Raw genomic sequence first — 17,988 nt, forward strand, 5'->3', positions numbered from 1 at the left:
AGGCAGCTGCAGGGTGCTGGAGAAGCCCCTGTCCCCACTGACCCTCTTGCTACATCCTTGCCACTACCTCCCAGAAATGGCCGCAGGCCCCAACTGCCAGCCGCCATGTTTGGGCCTGCAGTGGCACTCAGAATCCTGTCGCCATGGGCACCCAACTGCCCTCAACTGCAGTCCCTGAGCTGACACAGCCAAAGGCAGCAGCACTTAATACAAAAAATCTATGTATTTTCCCCTGTTTTCCCAACTTAAACTTTAGTGGTTTAGAAAAATATGCTTTTTTTGGTTGACCCGTGGGCCCTTTTACCATTACGAAGTTTTCATTTAATGGCATCAAAAATTCATTTAAAACAGAGTAAGTAGCTCCCGTATCCACCAAAAATTCTACATTCTGTTGTTCATTCCCTAGCTTAATTTTAATCAGTGGATTCTCTAGGGCAGATTCCCCAGATCCCCATCAATTCCTTTCCACCGATGCTTGGATCCTAACCCATGCCACCCACTTTTTCTGATCCTTCTGTGCACATTCCCTCTTTCAATGCCCCTTTTTCCTGCAGATGGCGCACTGGTCCTTCTCAAGCGGTTCTCCTTCTCCTGCCAAGTACTAAACACCCTCCATGCTTCCTCTAGTAAACTTTCTGAATTCCACGCACCCAGACCCTTCATTTTCTGTAGCTTTCGTCATATGTTTTCTATTGATTGTCCTATGAATAATTATATCAGTTGTTGAATACCTATCTCTGATCCCAGGTCTAGGGAAGTGGACTTTCTATGGTATCTCTTAATTTATCCAGAAACTCTGAAGGAGTTTCCTTCGGTCCTTGGCTTAGAGCATACAAGCAGACCAGCTGATTGCCGTAGGGATAGCCGTTTCCATTCCTTTTACAACCCATTCCCTGTATGCTACTAGCCAGTCCCTTTCTGTGCTCTCATTCACATCCCAGTGAGGGTCCTGTTTTGGAAAATGACATTTATGTCCTCATTCCCACCCTGGAACAACATTCATTGTAAGATTATGTTATAATTCAGAGTCCCATTCAGGGGCCATTTTTTCCCATCCTACAGGTTGTACAGCAACCACCATTGACTGCAATATTTTATCAAAGCCTTTTTACTCAGACTACCCCCAGGTCTTCTGGCAATGTCCCCCCAGTGTGCCAAAATACACCCAAGTGGTGTCCTCTTAGGTACTTCTTTTCCTTGCCTATTTCCCATTATACGGGCTTGTTGAGTTGTTACTCCTCCAACGTCCCCACAGCTTATCCCTAATTCCTTAACATTTTCCCCAAATAACCCCCATAAATCGTTTTCCCACTCTAGCCTGCACTTATAGCACGAGCCCCACCAGACCCCTTGATATAATTCTCTACAGTCTAAACAGAGTATAACATAAAATGGACAGCAGGGATTTTTTTATGCAGTCCAAGTCAATTCTTCTTTAATTTATGCAGCCCAGGCAAACCAAAAGGTTGGAAACCCTTGAGGTAGCTAGTGCAGTCTATAAAGGAGAAATGCTGAAAGGTCTCGGGTTGCAGTTACACTGACAGAAGGCATTAGCAAGTGTGGGAAAACTCCACAGGCAGGAGTGGGCCTCAAACCAAAGATGACTGTAGCACAGGCTGTGCCCTCACTGGTGGATTAACCACACCTCATCCTGGCAGAACAAGGTCTGCTAGCAGTCCAGGCAAGGCAGATTGTGAACCCAGCCCAACAGCCACTCGAGTGTCCTGTCAGGAGCACCTGGAAAGGGAGCCAGAGACAAGTAGTACAACATAGCTCAGGCTGGGATTAAGCCCAGGTCTCATCTGCAGCAGACAGCATGGCTGCGAACCCCAAGAGAGACTGCTTAGGGCTATCGGGGCCTATAGACTCGCTCAGGGCCCTGACAAACGATTGTATTATTGTATCCTTCTCCTTATCATCTTCTTATCATCTTCTAATGGTTTCTGTCACAGATAGGATAATAAGCTAGATGGTTCTTTCCAGCCCACTTACTCAAATAGATCAGATGAAGCAAAGTATAAAGTCAGCCCTTATGTACAGCTAATCTTGAAATACACATTCTTGACGAACTGATGAGTTTGATACTGTCTCAATCTAATTTGGTTGGCTTTTCTGAAGAACATCAATATCCTTCAGTAGCTGATGCTTTCTCTCTTTTTCTGTTCAAGTCTGCTGAAGTTTGAGATATTAAGGAATGGTATTCAACTAATGGTTTACTTTATTGCATTGATTATAAATGCAAAGTCCAGAAAGAATGAAGTCTTCTCACACTTTCCCTTCTGCTCCTACAGCATTTAATGTAGCTAGCTGTTCTAAAGAACTTCCTGACAAATATTTCTGTTGTGATGGGGCATTTCTTAATTTGTTATTATAGGCATTCCTCTAGCAGGAGTTGGACTGAACGTTCTCCTGGTGGCCCATTTTCACCTACAGCTTCTTTATTGCAATAAACTCTACTTGAGGTGAGCCGGTAGGAAGTTTTGATTAGTGCAGAATTTATATCTCACCTCAGTGAGCTGACTTCTGAGATGCATTCCTCAGAACTGCCATATGTTCTTTGGCTTGTTTTTTTACTTCAAAAACCAATTAAGACTGTTCTTCCTCGCATTATTCCAGTGCTCTGGACCTTTTGGGTACTGGTATGTTATACTTTAAGCCAAGAAGCAGTCCCAGAAAAGGCCTGAATATTATGATTTCAGACATGTCAGTTCATTTTATTTCCCAAGATCTTTGCTATAGTTGAGTGGCTGTCTACCACCAGGGCAAATGTAACACTGGAAGCTTAGATGGGATTATATTTTACAGGACCAGAAATGCTGAAACAGCAAACTGTCTTTGTGTCTTTCTAGAAGTTCACAAAACTTCTGATGGAAGTAAATATTTTATAGATATCCTACAAATGTTTTGAATTTGTGGATTATCTATCATGCTAGTCTTAGAAATTTCTGTCAGTTATAGGGCTACGCTACTTCTGCATGGTTCACTTTGATATTATTGTATATAAGTTTAACCATCACTTTGCTTGTTTAACCATCACTTTTCATCCTCCGTTACATCACTCTCAAGCAATATAATATATATTATTTTCTGTTCGTTTCAACTGCTAGCCACTGAAGGACTGTATTTATTTGGGCTCATATATTAATGTGTGTCAGTCATGATCCTTGTTTTGTGCCTGGTTAAAATGAGTCAATAGATTACACTGAAATATTGTGCAATCTTTGCATAATATTTCAATGTAGCCTATTGAATATTAGGCATAGATTGCATAAGATTTCAAACTCAAATTGAGTATGAGAACATTTAATTTATTGATGTTTATTTGTTTCTCCTAAGTATGTTTGTGATTGTAAGGTCTTTCAGAAGCTTTGGAAAGGAGTAATTTAGAAGATATGTTTGAAAACAGTAGAAGTTAGCTGGTGGAGATTCAGATTCATGAAGGCTGTGTCTCAGAGATACAGACTTCTACACCAGAATGTTGTACATTCAGAAGCATGACAACTGCCAGTATTTTAGCAGATTATTTTGTCTCTAAAAGTTTATCTCAACATTCAGGCATTGTACTCATATGGTTCTCCTACTCATACTCCTACTACATGTGTATATATGCCCCTCATGAGGGGCCCAAAACTGAGCACAGTACTCAAGGTGCAGCCTCACCAGAGCTGAATGCAGAGGGGCGATCACCTCCGTGTCCTTCTGGCTACTCTTTCTGATACAAGCCAGGATGCCATTGACCTTGTTGGCCACCTGGGCACACTGCTGGCCTGTGTTCAGTTGTGCATCAACCAACACCTCCAGATCCATTTTCTCTACAGTCTTCCAGCCATTCTGCCCTAAGCCTGTAGTGTTGCCTGGGGTTGTCATGGCCAAAATGTGATGTGACTAGAATGTGACTGCCACAACCCTTTATTTAGTAAATGTCTTGTGGCTCTCTGTAGAATTAGGTGTTGCAGAAATGTGACAAAATTCTTCCAGCAGTAACAAAAGATAGCATGATTATCTTTCAGATATTTATCCCAGCAGGAGATAACTGGAACCACAGGGCATGTTTACTTACATAACAGACCACATATTTCCTTGCTTGGGAGCTTCAATGAAATCATAATTTGAAGCTAAGTATATATTGAAGATCTGTTTCACTTTAGAATGATAAACAAGCAAGATCTACACCTCACAATACTATTGAAGAAGACTTAGTATGCCTTATTCTAGTACTTGTACTGCATTTCTACATAATAAAATAAGGAAACTGGGAAGAAAGCTTTATTTGCTGTGAAGATGGAGTCAATAAGCTTGTGGTTGTGTATTACTGGCTTTCCTTTGCTGTGACTGGTGAAGGAGGTACACTGGCAGGTCAGGTCTTGCAAGTATCTGTTTGCTTTAGCCACAATTCCATGGGAGCAAATATTAGCTTTCTGATTAGTTTGCTCAGAGAATAAATACAGATGTCATCTAAGTATCTAAAAATGAAAGTTTTCATCATACTGTAACTAGAAGGAAGCAAAATACCCACATGTTGGCCATTCTGGGGCATCTCTTCATCACTCTCATATATCTGTGAACCTTCCATCGGTCATATATGGCATTTTGTATGAAAGATACATTTATGTTTTGATTTCAGAATTCTAGAGAAAAAGAGTATCCTACCGTTCAGTTGCTTGCCTTTGTGCTTCTTACTCTACAGTTTGATCCAGAAGTCTGCTGTCAGTAACAACAGGAGCAGGTCTGACATTAATAGGTTATTTGGAATGCCCTCAATTTCCTGCATATCCAACAAGCAAGCTCAAAATCCCGTTTCAGCCTGTAATAAGGCTGGTGCCCAATTTCAGAGATGTTACAGGAAATATAATGTCAGCAAGTGAAATTAAATGTAGTGTTTCCACAGAGTCTTGATTATATTTAATTAGAAGTAACGAACCATTATAGAAATGAAATACTCATCCGCAGGTTCTTGTAAGCTACTTCTTTCTACTAGCAATGGAAAAACAACTGTTGGCTCATATTGATGTATTTGTATTTGTCAACAAAACCAATTGGAGCTGATGTGGTTTACTAGAAAAATGTGGTTGAGGAAGCATTTTCAGATGTGCTTTTACATCCGGCTATTAAGCACAACCAAAAAATGTGGGTCAATTGTGCATAATTGCAATAAATATTTTTTCAGGTTCCATTCATTTGAAATCTAGGTTACAACGGCAAAGAACATAATTTAAGAGCTGTTTGAGTATTTTGGACTAGAAAATCTTCCTTTTGTTTGTTCAGGAAGTATTTCTCAGTTATATGCAGTGACTGGACAAAAGTAATAAAATTACAGCGCTGAATTGAATTAAAGTGACCGGGTCATTCAAGTTCTGTTGGAGGGGAGGTTATGTTTAGCTTTCTTTTTATTCTTGTTTTGTTTGTCTTTTTTTTTTTTTTTTTTTAATGTGGTTCCTAAGAATTCTGATTTGCATTTACAGTGCCCCTCTAAAATGAAGCCAATTATTTGCAATTAGAACAAATATTTTTTCAGGTTTCATTCCTTTTGGAATTGAGGTTAGAACATTCAGTAAAAATATTCAATGGTAGTTCTTACTAAATCGGCTACATATGTGTGGGAGGTAGCAAGACACTCACTAGAAACATCTGTTCAATGTCCCAAGCCATTTCTATTTTATATGAAAAAAAAAACCCAGGACCCTCACTAGGAAGGCAGCTGTAATACTGAGAAAAAGCACTTGACACTATAATTTTTTTGCTTGCTAATATTTCAGCTGTGAATAGGTACAATAATTGCTTTCATCCATCAATAGTCTACTTGTCCACTCTGCTGAATCTAGGTTTTGTGACTCCAGTGCTGGGGTGCCCTAACGTGGCACCAGATGTGCACTAGGAAAGCTGAGTCTGACTTCTTGCCACATGGCAGAGAGAAGAGGTGAGTTGGCCATGTGGGTCTGCAGGAGGATCCACTTGCCTGCTTGAACAGCCCCTGCTGCTCCAATATCTGTCTCACATCTTTGTAAAGGTAAGGGCAGCAGGCTGGAAGACGGGGGTGATCTGAGTCTGCATTCAGCTGGCATTTCATGTTGAAGGAAGTTAAGGAGTGTAAGGGATTTTCAAAATGGGTTGAGTTATATTAGTACTGAACTGAGCTGATTCATGGCTTCATCAAAAAACAAACAAACAAAAACCAGAAAGAATGGATTTGGGAAAACCTTATTAATCCATTTCCCCTGCTTGCACATCTGTCCTTCATATGATGATATCCCCCGCTTTCTGTTGTACTGCCTTTCCTTCTTCAGTATCTTTACCACATCAGGATGAAAGTTAGTTTATTCAGCATAAAGCATATATGAAAATGTCAAGGGATTTAGAAATACTGGGCTTGGTGCATCACAGTTTATTCCACAATGAAACACAAAGCTCTCTTTAGAAAATAATTCCAGCATTTCATTTCCCTGATACAGAAAAAGTTTTAACAATTGAAAAATAGTACGTAAAGTTGGTATGGAGTTTACCTAGCTGTTCCAAAGGGTTCATTCAATAAACATCACCCCTGACTACATTCACCATTAAAAGTTGTTAAAGTGAAATCTCATGGCTTCTGTATTTATTTTTTCAGTCTCACATTGGTAGGACTGTGATCAATTTTCATTAATTACCCTTATACATATTTCTTGGAGTACTTCAAGTCGACATCAATAGGAAATCAAACTCCTGCTACACAATAGAAAAATGTAGAAACTTTCCAATCATATTTCTCTTTTAGACTGTGCTTACTTAAGTCATCACTGTCAAACTTGCCTAATGTAGCCACCTGCAGAAAATTTTTTTCTCATTTCATGGCAATTTATTATGTTCCATTTCATCCCACAGGGTTAAAGTGTTACCTATAGTCTGTATTCAGGAACCAAAGTTTGCGGTCTGTTCTTTCTGACATGTTAAATGCACACAGTTCTCATTATAGCCAATGAATCCAGTATGCGCTCAGCATTTCTGGCACCTGGATTAAATTTTGCATCTTATTCTGCAGATGTTCCATAGAGATAAATTCTTACATCTGCTCAGAATTAGTAGGAAAGACCTACATTCATATGATGACCTTTGCTTATTTTAGCCAACAGTTCAAAACTCAACCAACGACCACTTAAGTTGTGTAGATTTTTTTCCCCCTGAACTACCTTATAGGCCATTTAAAAATTTCTTTCTGTTCCATTTCTGTCCCTTTGTTTTAAGCATTCTCTAATTAGAATTTACACCTCTGCCTTGTGTTAGCACATTGCTAAATGTGTTAATGCTACTACCGCAATCACTCCAGCATATTTCGTCTTAAACTTAATCTATGCAAATTGCATTGGAGTTCAGGTAGGGAAATAGATCAATATACTGACATGACTGCTTTAAACTCTTTATGTTCACCGACACAGCTAGTTATTTTTCCTGATGTAGACCCTCTCTATTTTAGGAATATCAGTTTTGTTTTACAGATATCAGAAACACTAAATCTAGTCCTCAGTTTTGCTGTAGGAATTCCTGAAGTTCAGGATATCAATCATGAGCTCCCACAACGTCAGTGAAGGTGACCTCCTTATTTGCTAACAGAAGTCAGACTGCCATACTGCCATACCCAGGTAAAGCCTGGGCAGGAACAGCATAAATGCCATCTTGGTGTTATGTCAGTTGGATTTGTATCACCTTTGCTTTTTTTCATAGCTCACGCAGCTAAACAGGTCAGTAAAACTTAGTACATAAATATTAGCAACTGCTTTGTCCACAGCAGCTTGCAAGGCCGATGTTACTTTCCAGTCAGCAGAACTGAACCTAACCAACTGTTTTCAGAAGTTAATGAACAGGGACAAATCATCTTTCTTATTTATTAGTCTATTTATTTATTTGGTATCAAATGATAAAAATGATCCACGTGAACATGGAGCCACACGAAGCCCTCTTTTTCAATACTGTTCAGTAGCTGTCAGGTATGTTTAGAGCAATGCTTCTCTTCCAGTTTTTGTAACAAAGATATATTACAGCAAACATACATTATTTTTAAGAATTCTGCAGATCTGCTTCACTTTAATCCGTCCTTTTAAAAAATACTGATTTTTTTCAATTAGATGTTTAAATATATTTGAAATTATAACAACAGAAGGCAGCCTGAAGTACAGTAAAAATAATAAAAAAAAATTAGTTTGCTTTCAAGGCATTTTTGCTACACAAAGTCAAAAACTAACACTGTAAGCATATTTCTGGCACTCATAAAAGTAAATAATCACATAATGCATACCCAGATGCTTATTGGTAAACTATGCTTTTGACTGCTCTGAGTAAGAGCTGTGACTCCCAACAGCAGACAGATTCAGCTATAGCAGCTGTCGCGATTACTGCAGCTCTCTGCCAGAAGTTACATCTCCCTGCTGCTCCTCAGCTGCCATGCTTCTCAGCTCACCACATTCACTCACAGAGTAAGCTGCCAACTAACACACCTCGCTGCAAAGTGCACTTTCTGAGCAGAGAAGAGATGCCTTGTGCAGCCCTCCCAACCTCTGGCAGGGTAACAGGGACACAGAGTTAAAACCTCTAGCAGCCAAGACAGCTCTACCTAGAATTGCAAATGAGAGCCCTAAGATAAAGCTCAGTCAGACTGTCTATGCCTACCACGTATTAGTGCAAACCTACACTCTGTGGCTTGCAGTGGCTTGAAAGGAAAAGCAAACCTTTACAAGTAAAGTGCAGCAAAAACGTCTATGTAGAAATGGAGTTTCTAAGTCAATGAGTTCTGGATTAATAAAACATGCCACTCAAGCCAGACTGCGACCCTCATCATGTAAGAAAAATCTTTCCTCTCTTGCCAGAAATGTCACACTCATACTTTCTTAGCGTTCGTTTCTTTCTGGCCATTTCTCGTTTTAGTGGCCTTTTTGGGGCCGCTGACCAGCGTGTTGGTGTTCTTGTTTGATGGCTTTGAGGCCCCGCTCCGACCGCTGCGTCCTGCATTCTGATTCTTACTGCGGGCTGTTCGCTGCTTTTGCTCTTGCAGTCTCTGTTCCCATCTCTGTGGAAAGGCAGAAAAAGAGGGAAAGACATTACCAAAAATAATCACATCTATCCAGAACCACGGATCTCACAGCTCTGTGCTCTGTCCTGCAGGGCCGTCAAGCTCAGTATGTAACAGCTGGCTGTAGTGGAAACCTGCCACGTGTTCTTGGGTGGAAGGATTTCACAATATCAGCTGATGAAAATGACAACTGCACATCTCTCCTGAGTGCTGCCTGTGAGTGCGCTTCTCATTCCTTTCCACAAATCAAGGCTTTTTAAAGTGCTGTTAAGTGGTTAGGTGGTCCAAAATATGGAGATCTGCAACAGTGCAGAACTCTTTTACCTCTAGGAACAGAAACACGCTTTAAGAAAAGAGAGGTAGACAGTAGAAGCTGGAGAAAGTCCTCACCTTTTCTTCTACTAATGCACTTTGTTGTCTGAAACTCCCAAAGAAGGGGCTTTGCCCAGTGATCTGAGCAAGAGCAATGCTCTGCGGCTTTCCTGTTTGATCTCCCTGCACTCACCTTGTTGCTACTCAGACTCTCAGCCTGGCTAGAAAAGAGACCAGCCATGTGGTGGTTATGTTAACAGATGTCTTTTGTGGTTCAGTGACAACACAAAATATTCATTTTAATCAGCAACTCAAGATAAATGTTGGATGTAAGCCTTCAGAGACGATGATGGACTTCAAACAAATCCACTGCAACACCTAGCTCTATACTGACTACATTCATGTAGGCAGAGTCATCATAGACATCTCTGTCAAACAAAAACTATCAGCAGGCATTTAAGTGTGTATCACTCAAACATGTTTAAGGGAAGATTTAATTTAGGAAGCTACCAATATCAGAAGGAAGGACATATGCTTTGAGATGAAGTCTGCTTTGCAGCCGCGCATCTATTTTGACCGTCTGAAAATGAATGTCCAAACAGGTTTCAAGCTACAATTAAAAATCACAAAACAGGGCGAGAAGCCCACTAAAACACATGTACCAGCAACTGGTCATTAAGTTTACAGCTATGGGATTTCAAGAATCCAAGTCACATATCAGTAATCTCTCAAACCCTGCCTGGTTTAATCTGCATTGCAATATATTTATTTGTTACAGTCTTACAGTTTTTGGTGGTTTTTTTTTCATGAACAGGTTTCACATGAGTAAGTGAGGGGAATGATGAAAGCATCAAGTACAGGTGCCTGAAAGAAATCGGTCTGCAATCTGAAAGTTTATACAAATGAATATATGCAATCTTTTTCCTCCTCTCTTTAATTAAGGTACATATACCTGTACGTCTTTAATGCTCTGAAATCTTTCCTGAATTAGAGAAATCTCTTTCATTTCCACAAGTGCGAGGAAGAAGTCAGACATTGTCTCTATTATAAAGAGTTTACAAGCAGGGAGAGATAACAACGATTAGACTTTTTCCTCCAATGTTCCTTGAAAGCAGCAGGGGAAGCACAGTACCTGCAGTAGATCTTTATCTGGATGTCGCTGCTGAGTAGTCTGTGTCTCAGGATTGCACTCTCCAATGCATCAAAGCCCTTTCATCAGATGCAGTGGATTTTAACTACCCTTCTTACCCAGTATGGACTCTATATTCACCTGCTGATCACCAGACAGCTACTTCACTAAGCAGCTATATTAAGGCAGTGCTCAGAGTCATTGTTGTAATATGAGTTCACACAAAGATCAGACAACATCCTGCTCAGGGACACTTGGCAGATAAAATAGAAGACTTTAGAGACTTTAAAATTCTAGACTGCAGTTTTCAGATTTTCTCTTGCGTTTCTATGTAACTATGTATAGATAAGCAGTCTGATTTTTGGAGGTATTAAAGCACTGAAGTGAAAACAATAATACTCAGAGGTGTTCTGCATATGTAAAGTTCAAGCGTGTTCTGCATATGTAAAGTTCAAGCAAGTTATTAAATGCTGAAAAGTCCACAATGGTGTTTAGCTTTTTAATGAGAGTATTAGCATTCTTTTCTTCGGTTGTATTTACCTTAAATCTTTTGTTTAGTTGATCCTTCCATTTTTCAACTAGACATCCATCAAGAAGCATCAGCCTGAAAATCAAGAAACAAGCAGTTTTGGTTTTGATTCCTGAGAAATCATTCCAGATGGTTTAACACTGACTCACACTGCAATGAACAAGCAGGTATTGATAGTTTCTGCATACAGGAAGATGGGCAGAGATGCATTTCAGAGCCAAAGCTGCAGTATATAAGTAGTACTGAGAAAATATTTTGAGCTTTTTGTCCACACCTGCTGCTGGGAAAAATTGTCCTCCCTTGATTGCTGTTAACAAAAAGTGATGAGTTGGGTAACATCCTATGAAACTGTTTAAATGCCTTTATCACATAGATTTCTGCTTATGTCCAATGTGTGTGTGTGCATAAATGAGCACTTTAATGTATTTGTATGAATGTATTTGACTTCTTTGATGAAAACAAAGCTAGGTTTACATGCTCAAGTTAATACAGCTTTTCTGACAAACACAGGTAACACCACCTGATCACTTAAAGTTGTCTCCACTGCTACCTACTCATATAATTACATTATTAATGTGTTACATGTAATTACTTAATGAGAGTTTTAAAGTCAATTCAGAACAAGTATGGGTGTTGATATTTGTCTACCAATTAATTCTGGCCACCTCCTGTATGAAAATACTGAGTCTAGATATTATAAAATGAATTCAACAAAAGTGTAGTTATCAAATGGTCTATGCCTTCTAAGAGAGTTTATTCTGAAGCATACCTTATGAATACCAAGGTTGAAACAACTATGTTATTAAAGAAGGGATGCTGGAGTTTCTGTATTTTCTCTAGTGATAACTATTCTCAATATTATCTTTTTCTCTCTCTCTCTCTTTTTTTTGTTTTTAAAGTCTTGGCACTTAATGTGTTCCAGTATTATTTCCCTGCTGCTAGAAGACTCCCTGTAGACATCAGTGTTGGTGAAGACATCAGAACCAGCAGAACATCAGAACAGCAGCTGCTGTTCAAACCAAGATAGGAGTGAAATCCTGATCCTACTTAAAGGCAACCGGTGTTTTGCCATTGACTTCAGGAAGGCTGCAGCTTCCACCCATTTTGTCTCTGGCATTCAAGAAGTTGCTGTAACTCAAACCTCTCCATTTACATACTGTTGAGTTCAACAGGAAACACATAAAGTAGCTTATGCTGCTTTTGCAAATCTATATGAAATAAAAGCCATTACAAAATATTTAGCAATCGTTGTGTTTTCTCCATAGTAAAGGAGAAGATGATGAGGACCTTCCACTCCCGAAATCTCCTTTCTCTAAGAACCTGCTGAGGATTCACTCCAGCAAAGCTCTGCAGCTCAGAGCAACCTGTTAGCTATCTCAGTCATGCTATTTCTACGTGGCGCAGAGCACCTCTCCATAAACAAAACTAACACAACTAGAGGGTTCTAAATTAATCTTTGTGAAATACTTCCAGATCGGGAGTGGAAAGGTGCTGTGTAACAATAAAATGTTTGTAATAATAAAATACTTGTAATAATAAAATACAATAATAAAAAAACTTGTGGGCCCCTTAGCTCCCCTGAAAACAGCTGTAATAATAAAGTACCAGATGGCAACTTAAACAAGTGTTAGAAACACCTGTAAAACCCTCTTAAAATATTAACACAAAAAAAGGTTGAAAATGTGGATATGGTCCATTAAGTTCTGCACGTAGATGTTTTATGATCCTTACAGCAGCACGTTCTGTATGTTCTGTCAGCAGCCATAAACAAAACCAGCTTGTACACTTCACAAACAATCTTACCTCTGACCCACAGCATGGAGGCACACGTACCAATCACACCACAAGCTGTCCTACTGGTATCATTGCTACCATGGCTTCGAGGCGCTAATGGATGGGACATTGCCTCAAAAACCCAAAAAGAAAAGCACGCTGCGGTCCACTGCTTCCTCTCCTCCAGATCAGCATGCTGGATTTCCTTCCATGCCTGGGGCTAGGCTGACTGCCAGAGAAAAGGTCTGGTAAAGTCAGTTTTGTTTTGACTTTTAATCATACAGCAGAACTGGCAAGCTGCTCCGAGCTTATTTACTTTTCATCTGCCATCTGGGAGGCACAGCTCCAGTGGCTGCAGCTTTGGCTGGTCCCAGCACAGCTGTGGGACAAGAAACATCTCACTGATGGCATCAGTCCGAAGCCTAGACAGGCCAGGGAAGAAGGGCTGGCTCTGTGTCCTGTGGACTCCCATCCCCTCCCTCGAGACAGAACTCTGCTTTCATCTGAGCCACCCCACCATCCTACCAGCACGGACCACCAGTGGGCCGGCAGAATGTACCTGCTGGAGTTGCCTGCACTGTACCTAGCAATTCGCCACCAACACCCAACAAAACCACAGTTTGTGGGTTACAGGCGAGATTCACTAAGTGGAAAAAGTTAACTGCGAAGGTAATTGCGCCATGGAGGTGCAGTATTGACAATAGATTTGCCAAGTGACCAGAAAGGGAGCTGTGTTGCCCTCCTTCTCTCCCGTTACACTCAACCACGTCGCAGGTGCCCACCTGGAGCGCCACTCGTAGCACATGATAAGGACGTCCTGCTTTGGCTGCAGAGGTGGGCACTGGCAGGATGAATTGGTCAGGAGAGGCACTTGGGACTGAGTAATTGGCATCGAGGACTTCAGGATGTCTTTTACTTCAACCACAGTCGTTATCTCGTTGCAGTTCCCCCTCTCCACACTTTTTACTTTCGCGTGAATGACTGCAAGTAGAAAAGCAGTGGCGTAAGAACAACAAACAGTCTCAGAAATTTAAACACCACCTAAAATTAAATAAAACACATTAAACTGAAAGCTGTTGTTTTGGCTGTGAAACTAGAGCTCTTTCTTCATGTGTGGGCACATACAGTGGCTTGGAATAACAGAGGACTGATCCCGATTTTGGTTTTCAGCAGGACTGTTGACAACTGTGAAATGAAACATGTGCTTAAAGCTCTGCCAGATCAGGCCAGGCGACCTAGCTGGGAATCACAAGCACAGGCAGCTCTTTTGAGTCAGCTGAGAGCAACTCCTCACATACATTTGGACTGTTCTACATCCACATGTTGCTGCTCCCAATTACGCAACGGATTTAACCTCACAGATGGTATGCAGCCTTATCAATAGCAAAGTCATTGGGTCAGATCCAATAACTCACATCTTCTCTTAAATATAAGAAAGGAAGACTTAAAAGAAGTGAAGAGGGTTGGGATTTCCATGCTGTATTAATAACTTTTTTCTTCTTTTGCATTCAGATTACGTACCAGCAGTAACATTCTCATATAAAATAAACTCTGAAAGAGGTTCTTCTGATTCTGGATGCACAAGCATCCACACTTTCACTGAAGAAGTCCACACATCCACAAGGCTAAGGAGAAGTTCTGCAGATGGCTCTGAGGTTGATACCTGACTGTCTTTGAGTCTGAGCAGCCCGGGAGTATCTGCCACTGCCCTGTGCTGAGCACCAGATGGCTGAAATGGAACAAAATGAGGGACTTTGTCCCTAGGAAATGTCAAAAAAGTGAAAATGTCTTATTTTCAAATGGTCCCACCATTCTTTTGTGAAGAAGAAAGAGAGTTTCAGCTTTAGAGACTCACAATTCACTTTCAAGTCTGTTCAAAAACAAATTGCAGCTCCCACGCAACGGGGACTGTTTTGAAAATGTTCACCTATAATATTTATCAAAAAAAAAAAGAAAAAAGGTGGAATTTTCTGTACTGAATGCAGACGTCGGCTTCATATTGATAGCACAAAAGACATATGATGTATAGAATGATTTCTGAAAACATTTTAAAATTACACCTACCAAAACAGCCATGGGCCTATAATCATCTATGGTGCTCACTGTTTTAACAACTAAGAAACGTTCTGACCAGCTAGAAATACAATTTGTTGTGAGTATTACTTTAAAGTATTTCAGGAAAATGTGGTTTTTATTTGCAGCTTGCTCTCCCTTCTCTCGTTCCTCAATCCCTCTACCATGTGAACATGCCTATCTGTTTTCAAGAAGGCTGGATACAAATCTACCTCTCAACAACAAAACCTTGATTTTACAAATTCAATCGAATGAAATCCTTCAATCTTTCCTAAATTTTGGAATCCAGCTCGCAGTTTTTATTCATGTAACACTCCCACTGAAGCCCCTGCAATGAGAAGACCCTGCAATCAGAATTTGGGTGGCTGACACCCACATTTCGTGTCAGAACAATCATTTTATATCACTTTGTTTACATACACTTCAGAGCAGTGTGAAAATTCCTTGTCCCACCTGAACACATCCTTACGGTGTATCAAGACGGGCTAAGGAATTACATACAAAGAAGATATCATATAAATCAACCAAAATGCCCTGACAAGAAAGTCTGCAATATCCTTTTTAACTTAGATCACAGAATCATGGAAACACAGAATGGCCTGGGTTGAAAAGGACCTCAAAGATCATCTATTTTCAACCCCCCTGCTCAATTTGATTACTCTCATCAAACTGACTAGGATTTTTTTTTCCCCCATGCTAACAAAGAAGCCAATAACTACAAACTTGCTTTCATTTGCTATCAGACAAACAGGAATCAACTACATATAACATCTCTATTGTAAGATAATTCAGTACTTCCCTCAAAGAAATGGCTTTTCCCAGAGAAAAAGCCCATAAATTGCTAAGCCTGGTACTGCATATTCAATTCACTATTAACAGGGACTTTTCTATTGACATTAAAGATGTTTAAGCTGGTATGTAAACAATATTAATTACTGTTTCTCTGGATTCCCAGCAGCAGAAAGCCCATGGATGGGATAGGAGGGCAGGGGATGCAGTGAATACTTACTTGTACAGCCACAATGTCATGCAACACAACAACTACCAGCCAACTCCTTGTCTGGCTGCTGCAAATTGTCACTGAATTCAGTTAACCTGTGACAATTCCCCACAAGATGAAGCTCTGGCTAGCAAGTAAAAGCATATACACGAGTAATAAAAAAGTTTTACCTCGCTGTGGGTTTGTTTACATTTAAAAGCTCTATTTAGGTAATGAATCTGTTAATTCCAGTTGCTGGACAAGCACGGGAGCTGGCCACACTCATCCATACTCAGTGGAGTGCCCTTTGCAGCAGCAAGAGCTGTTCCTGCAGGGAGACCTGTTGGTCCTATCATACACTACCAAAATCCCACTCTTCCCCAGAAAAGTGGGAAACGGTGACCAACATCTGTGTGTTGGTCACTGCTGCCCATGAAAAGTGTTGGATGGAGAAGCCTCAAAACCCGTGGTTTGGAGATGGGGCATGGAGATGGGGCAAGCACAGGGGTGGGAAGTAGAGCGGGGCAAAGCCTGCAGCACTTACTGTAGCTGTAGTTCTTGGCCAGGTAGGTCGACAGCGTAGGCTTCGTCTTTTTGCACCTGCATCGCTCTTCGGGGGGAGAGAAGGGGAGCGGTTACGGGGTGCGGGGCGGGAAAGGGAGGTGGGGAGGCCCCCCAGGCTCACCCTGGCCGCGGCTCCTGCACTCGGGCTGCGGGGGTCTGTCCGGCACCAGCACGCCCTGCGTGAAGTCCGTCCACTTCCCATCTGCAAACAGAGGGGCTGTCGGGGGGGTGTCGGGGCCGGGGGGTGCCGCGAGGTCAGGGGCCGCCCCCCGCCGCCCCGCCGCCCCTGGCCGGGCGCTCACCCACCCTCGGGCAGGTCGGTGACGATGGCCTCGGGGGAGATGCAGACGCCGCGGTCGTAGACGGGGAGGTCGTCGCAGGCCAGGCTGTCGGGCCAGCTGTGATTGTAGCGACGCATGATGGGCTCGCAGCCGTCGCGAGCGCGCTGGCAGACGGAGCGGCAGGGCTTGATGGGGTCGTAGAGGAACTCCAGCGTGCAGATGGGCGCGTACATGGCGCAGAGGAAGAAGGAGAGGACCGGGCTGCAGCCGGTGCCCACTAGCTCCTCGTACTGCTCGATGGCCAGCACGGCGTTCTCCTGCGTGCTGTGGTGGAGGTGGTTGGGCATACGGGTGATGTTCCAGGGCATGGGGCGGCACATGGGGATGCGCACCGCCTCGCACGGCGCGCCCTGCGCCCGCGGGCTCACCCGCAGCCAAAGGGACACGGCCACCAAGGCGCGCAGCATCCTCCTCCTCCTCCTCCTCCTCCGCCTCCTCCTCCTCCTCCGCCTCAGCCGCCTCCTCCGCCGCCGCCGCCGCCCCTGGGTCCGGCCGCACTCGGTGTCGGGAGCGGCGCCGACAGCCATGGAAATCGCGGGACGGCATTTATACCGGCGGTACGCGTGACGTGGGGCCGATCCGCTCCCCGGGCAGCCCCGCCGCGCCGGAGGGGGTGTGCGTGTGTGTGTGTGCGTGCGTGTGCACCGTGACATCACCTCCACCGCCGTAATCCCCGCCGACATCACCGCGCCCCTCTATCGCCTGTGTAACGCGTTCCTGGACGTGGAAGTGTGGGTGTGATTGTGTGTGTGTGTGTGAGGGGACGAACCCAAACAAACGCACACTCGCCCGTCCCCTGCGGGCCGAGCCACGCGTTCCCCTCCTGCCGTCCCCCAGCGGAAAGTTTTGGTGCGGAGCCCCGGCAGCCTCCACCGGGATAGGAGGAGCACGCGGAGCGTCCTGCGGCAGGGGAGAGCAGCGGAAGCTATGTGACAGCGTCCGTGGGGAAATACTCCGTTCCCTTCACGCAGCAGCCGCCTCGTGCCCGTGTAACCCCTGCTGGTGGCACTGGGAGCGTGCCCCCGATCGCCCCTCGGCTGCGAGCGGACGACATTTTGTGTGTGTGTGTGTATGTGCGTGTATAAGTGAGGGGGGACAGGGTGCCCGCCGGCGCTGCCGGGATCCCCAGGCGACATTTTGAGCGCGTGTGCGTGCGGGGCACGCGCGGCGCACGCAGCGCGCAGCCGGCGCAGGCGATGCGGGCCGGGTTGGGGGCGGGCCGCCCCCGCCCCTCCTTCCCTCGGCTCCCCC

At 43.1% G+C, this 17,988-nt stretch overlaps 1 protein-coding gene across 1 annotated transcript; it reads right to left on the reverse strand.

Annotated features, from left to right (window-relative positions):
- Positions 1 to 8,845: 8,845 nt before the first annotated feature.
- SFRP4 (secreted frizzled related protein 4) lies at positions 8,846 to 17,264 on the reverse strand (the record flags this gene model as incomplete). Its single annotated transcript, XM_079538626.1, has 6 exons — positions 8,846 to 9,034; positions 11,019 to 11,082; positions 13,563 to 13,761; positions 16,377 to 16,442; positions 16,518 to 16,613; positions 16,703 to 17,264. 6 exons carry the CDS (start codon positions 17,262 to 17,264, stop codon positions 8,846 to 8,848), a joined length of 1,176 nt encoding a protein of 391 aa, XP_079394752.1.
- Between the last annotated feature and the right edge of the window lie 724 nt (positions 17,265 to 17,988).

This window comes from Tetrao urogallus (genome assembly GCF_951394365.1).
Source record: "Tetrao urogallus genome assembly, chromosome: 7".
Lineage (NCBI taxonomy): Eukaryota > Metazoa > Chordata > Aves > Galliformes > Phasianidae > Tetrao > Tetrao urogallus.